Source organism: Triticum dicoccoides, chromosome 3B (genome assembly GCF_002162155.2).
Source record: "Triticum dicoccoides isolate Atlit2015 ecotype Zavitan chromosome 3B, WEW_v2.0, whole genome shotgun sequence".
NCBI lineage: Eukaryota > Viridiplantae > Streptophyta > Magnoliopsida > Poales > Poaceae > Triticum > Triticum dicoccoides.
This window is the reverse complement of record NC_041385.1, coordinates 626803414-626808364: the sequence shown is the minus strand read 5'-3', so window position 1 is coordinate 626808364 and position 4951 is coordinate 626803414. Positions and strand designations below refer to the sequence as shown.

Genomic DNA, 4951 nt, shown 5'->3' with positions numbered 1-4951 from the left:
CCATTAATTGTCGCTTTCCGGTGCAATGGACGTCTGACTGTCTACACAATTGGCGGGAAAGGGAGATGAGCCGTATGCCAGAGTGATGACGGGTGAAACTCTTCTCTTCCGCCCGAGCGATTTACGATGGAGCGCGTTTTATTTTCAAATACGAAATCCCGCGGGCTCAATATAAAAGATCTTCATAACTTATGACGATGAGGGCCAGACATGGCTATCCTGGAACGGTATTTTCGATCTAAATCATTTTGTTCATAAAATATAAGTTTTTTTAGAGATTACAATGTGAACTACATACGAAGCAAAATGAGTGAATTGCACTCTAAAATATGTCTATATGTACATCTATATGTTATCGCTATTGAAATATCTAAAAAGACTTCAATTTAGAAATGTCGATTGTTAGTGCAATGGCGATTTGGTTAGTTATGATTATTCCCCATCGACCTCAAGCAAACGTTCCTTTCGTCGAAAAAAAAGAAAGAAAAAGTTGAGGTTCAGTTTATCCAACGACAACACCGCACGCCGCCTTCTCTCTCCGCTCGTCCTGGTCCTTCTCTCCAGCGCGAGCACCGAGCAGCGCGCCGGCGATCTCCCGTCGCCGACCCACGAGCCCCGACGCTGGCAACCTCCCTTAGCCGCCCCTTTCCTCCACCACGAGCCCCGAGCAGCAACGCCCGACCTCTACCTTCCCTTCCCGGGGCATCTCCGACAAGAACCGCGACGGTGCGCCGCCTCCCCTCTTCCCTCCCTTCTCCATTAGGTTCCTCGTTCTCTGGTGGCCGGATCGATCCTGTTGCACTGTTTTTAACCGATCTGGCTTAGTTCTAGGGTTTTGGTCGAGCCGTCGTGCTTAGGGCTGTAGATCTGGTCCACCCTGTGGTGCTGATGGTTGGGATCTTGTGGTTCGCGAGGAACTTTGTAGCGTTTTGTTGAATGTGCGCGTGATGCCTTAAGGTTTCGCTCCATGGCTGGTTTGGGTGGTGGATTCGGGAGAGTCAAGGTTATTTTTGTGTGCCTGCATTTCCTCCATGTTTTCTTGGTTCCATCCTTTGGTTTGACAAGAACAGGCAATCTTTTTCTAACTCTGGCTTAGTTAATTAAGAGTGAATTCGGCGATCATCACAAATCCAATTACGTAACTAGGAAAAAATAGTATACTGCCGCTATTATAGCTACTGACTAGCAGGGTGACCTGCGCGAATTGAGCGGCTAGATGTAATACATATGATTTATTATATTTAATATATCTTAATAGGGAGTTGCGTGAGGTGTCATCTAGCCACCACCGGGGTATTCTTTTCCCGAGTGCATGGTTTGCCGCCTTTGTTGCTCTCTTTATGGGCATATATATTTTGGTATTATAAGGTCCTTGTGCGTTCCTTTTATTTGGTGCTTGGTGTTCAGCTGAGTTTTGTCGCCGAGTTTTATCACTTATGAACTTGTAATAACCTATTTGGCTGTGTGGGAGAGAGCAATAAAATTCTTCCTTCTATGTATAAAATATTGTGTTTGCAACCATGCTATCAGGAGCCAATACATACATTTTCTTATGCATGCTGCACCTTAAAAAATTTGTTTCATATAACCCACTGACTTATTATGGGCAACATAGTTATAAAGTTTTGAATGTCGATTCATGATGAAAAGAGTTGCACGCGCTCTGAGGTGGTGAGCCTGGGCATTATTAGCTTTTTGTGAATTGTTAGACGATGATAAGTTGATAAAATGTTGTTGCCTTCTATTTACTCTAGTGCTGCAGCCTAAGGAGAACTTGTGATCATTTTACCACATATTTTGTATGTGTCTTGATGGCGAATTCCTAAGATAATATGAATACTGTTAGTATACGGCTAACCTTTTACGGCTTTAGTGTGGTACATTATGAGTGAGATAATTGAATGTTGGATAGCGTTTTAATCGTCAAATTAAAACGCTATCCAACATTCAATTATCTCACTCATAATGTACCGATTAAAACGCTATCCAACATTCAACTATCTCACTCATAATGTACCACACTAAAGCCGTAAAAGGTTAGCAGTGAATAGTGAAACTGATTGTGTATTTTTCTTGTTGCTTCTTGATACTAGTATAGGTTACTCACAATATTGAAGTTAAAAACCTACCTTAAATTTCTTTGTTTTGATTTATTAGCAATTAGACATGTTACGTGTCTTTCAATTTGTTTTGCTATATGGTAGTTTTCTCAACAAATTATTTATGTATATGTGATTTTTATCTTGTACATGCAGTGCCAAAACCGTGCTGCTTAGTTGGGTGCATGACAATGGAGATTGACAGTTTAAGAGAGGCATTTGACCGAGTTGTTGAAAAGCGTGTGTTGTCTTCTGCTAAAGTTCAGGAAGCTATTGGTCAGATAGTGAATGAAGTTGAGCAGGCAATATCGAAGATGCAGATGATGAATACAGATACCATGGACAGTTGTGACCACTCATCCATCCTTGCAGAACTGAAGGCCAAGCTAAACGAAATGGTGCCATTGATCCAACTTGAAGGATGTCAAAAGGAATTGAATGTTGCCCTGAGCAAATATCTCAAGCTCCTAGAGAAGTCTTTTAGTCCAGATATAGCGAAGGCATATAGAAATGTGGATTATGATGCCTGCACAGTAAACAACATAATAACGAATCATTTCTACCGCCAGGGCCTCTTTGATCTTGGAGACTCCTTTGTCAATGAGTGTGGTGAATCAGATGAGACTCACCTGAAATTTTCATTTCAGGAGATGTATGGAATACTTGAAGCGATGCAAGCAAGAAACCTTGAGCCTGCGCTCAGTTGGGCTGCTAAGAACCATGATCACTTGTTGCAGAATAGCTCAATGCTTGAGATGAAGCTCCATTCTCTTCAGTTTATTGAGATACTTACTAAAAGAAGTAGAGATGATGCTTTACAATATGCAAGGACTCACTTTGTGCCTTTTGCCTCCTTGCACACGGCTGAGATCCAGAAGCTAATGGCTTGCCTTATCTGGGCTGACCGGCTTGATCAGTCCCCATATGCCGAGTTTGTGTCGTCGACGCACTGGGAGAAGCTAGCTGAGGAGCTAATCCATCAGTTCTGCAGCCTCCTAGGACAGTCTAGGGAGAGCCCACTTGGTGTAGCCATATCAGCTGGTTTTCAAGGACTACCAACCTTATTGAAGCTAAGCACGGTAATGGCTGCCAAAAAGCAGGAGTGGCAGACCATGAAGCAGCTTCCGGTCCCCATAGACATCGGACCAGAGTTCCAGTACCACTCTGTTTTCGTATGCCCGGTGCTCAGAGAGCAGTCGAGTGAGGATAACCCTCCGATGCTGATGCCCTGTGGACATGCTGTATCAAAGCAGTCGATCATGAAGCTATCAAAGAGCAGCTCCAGGCCTTTCAAGTGCCCCTACTGCCCCTTGGAGGCGGTGGCTTCGCAGTGCAAGCAGCTTCAGTTTTAAATGCTTCGTTTTTCCCCCCAGATCAAAACTGTTTATACAACATGCTTCTGTTTCGCTCGTCCAACTGTTTGCCTGTATTATAACCTTGTGCCTTTGTTGAAACCTGGATGTTAATCTGTACAGTAGCAAGTTCCAGTGTTAAACTATCTCTTGGGAATAAACACAGTAATAAGCCTTTCGCTACTGGCTTGGTCTACTGTTAGAATCCAGTGCTGCTGCTATGGGGAATTTCAGGCTTTACTGTTTTACCAGATGAAAAACTGCATGTTTTTCTGCCCTGGGCCCAAAGTACCACTGTGGCTTAGCTTGTTTACTCTTGTGGTTGGTTTGTGGAGTTATATATGGTAATGCATATGTGCATTGTTTTTGGCTGCGGTCCAAAAACAGAAAGGCTTGTGACGGGGAAGGCTGTAAGGAAGGGGCTGCGATTGTTCATGCATTATATAGTTCAAAAAGGCTTAACCAGCCATTTGTAGCAACTCTTTTCTACAAACTCAACTAGATCAAGCCATTTGTAGCACCTAAACCTCCCTGCTAAACGTACCTCCCGGCACAAATCTGCTCTCTCGTGAGAGCTGTCTTGCTTTCAGTGATGCCCCGAGAAGCTCAGAGTTGATGAACTGGAGTCTACTGAGAGAGTTGGAGTTGTTCGGCCCAATTGCGTGACGCGCGCTAGGTGAAATGATGGACCACATCTGCTCTCGAGCTGCTATCAGCCTCTACACGCGGTTCATACCGATCGGCGCATCCACCCACGTTCCATGCCCGCATGCTACTGCCCGCTGGGCTAACACAACGGGTCCGCGGACTCCTTCACGCTATAAAGATTCACGGCAACCGCCTATCGACGGATCCGTCGTAGTCTAGGTGGTTAGGATACTCGGCTCTCACCCGAGAGACCCGGGTTCAAGTCCCGGCGACGGAATTTTTTTGCCCTGTCAGCCATTTTTGTCTCCGGCCTGAAGCGTCCCCTTCAAGCGGGCACACTCACGCTCTCCTCCGGCGTCACGGCGCGGGTGCCCCATCGCCGACGGTTCCCGCTCAGCAAAATTAATGCGGCTTGGGCGCTGGCCTAACATGTTTGTTGTTGCTGAAACAGGAAAAGCCAAAGCCCATGCTGGCCTAACCACGTCCGGATTCATGCATACTCGAGCGCCAAGCCCGCTCCCACCGCCCCAGCCCGGCACCGACATCTCACGAGGCACCGGCCGGCCAACGGCCAGGGGGGCACTCATCATATCCATCCGGCGAGGAAACCGCCCGGGCCCGCGTCACGAGGCGTACCGTAGGCAGGCAGTCCTTTGTTGGAAGCATTCAACAACTCGTACTCGAGTGTACGGTGTACCTGCGCGTACGTCGTGGGCGCACGCACATGGTACTGATGCGCCATACTACTATGTACCAGGCGAGTGTAGCCTGAATCTGCGCTCCTCAACGGATTGTGGACGTGAATGATGCACCGAAACAGCCATGTGATCTATGCCTGGACTGTCCCTATCC

The 4951-nt window shown here is 46.3% G+C and overlaps 1 protein-coding gene and 1 non-coding gene across 2 annotated transcripts; both read left to right on the top strand.

The window, feature by feature from the left end:
- Window positions 1–499: 499 nt before the first annotated feature.
- On the top strand, window positions 500–3699 carry LOC119277503 (protein RMD5 homolog). Its single transcript, XM_037558789.1, has 2 exons — window positions 500–726; window positions 2256–3699. Exon 2 carries the CDS (start codon window positions 2285–2287, stop codon window positions 3449–3451), a length of 1167 nt encoding a protein of 388 aa, XP_037414686.1. The 5' UTR covers window positions 500–726; window positions 2256–2284; the 3' UTR covers window positions 3452–3699.
- Window positions 3700–4303: 604 nt separating this feature from the next.
- TRNAE-CUC lies at window positions 4304–4376 on the top strand. The gene has a single exon. It is a non-coding gene; the product is annotated as a tRNA-Glu (tRNA).
- Window positions 4377–4951: the final 575 nt, after the last annotated feature.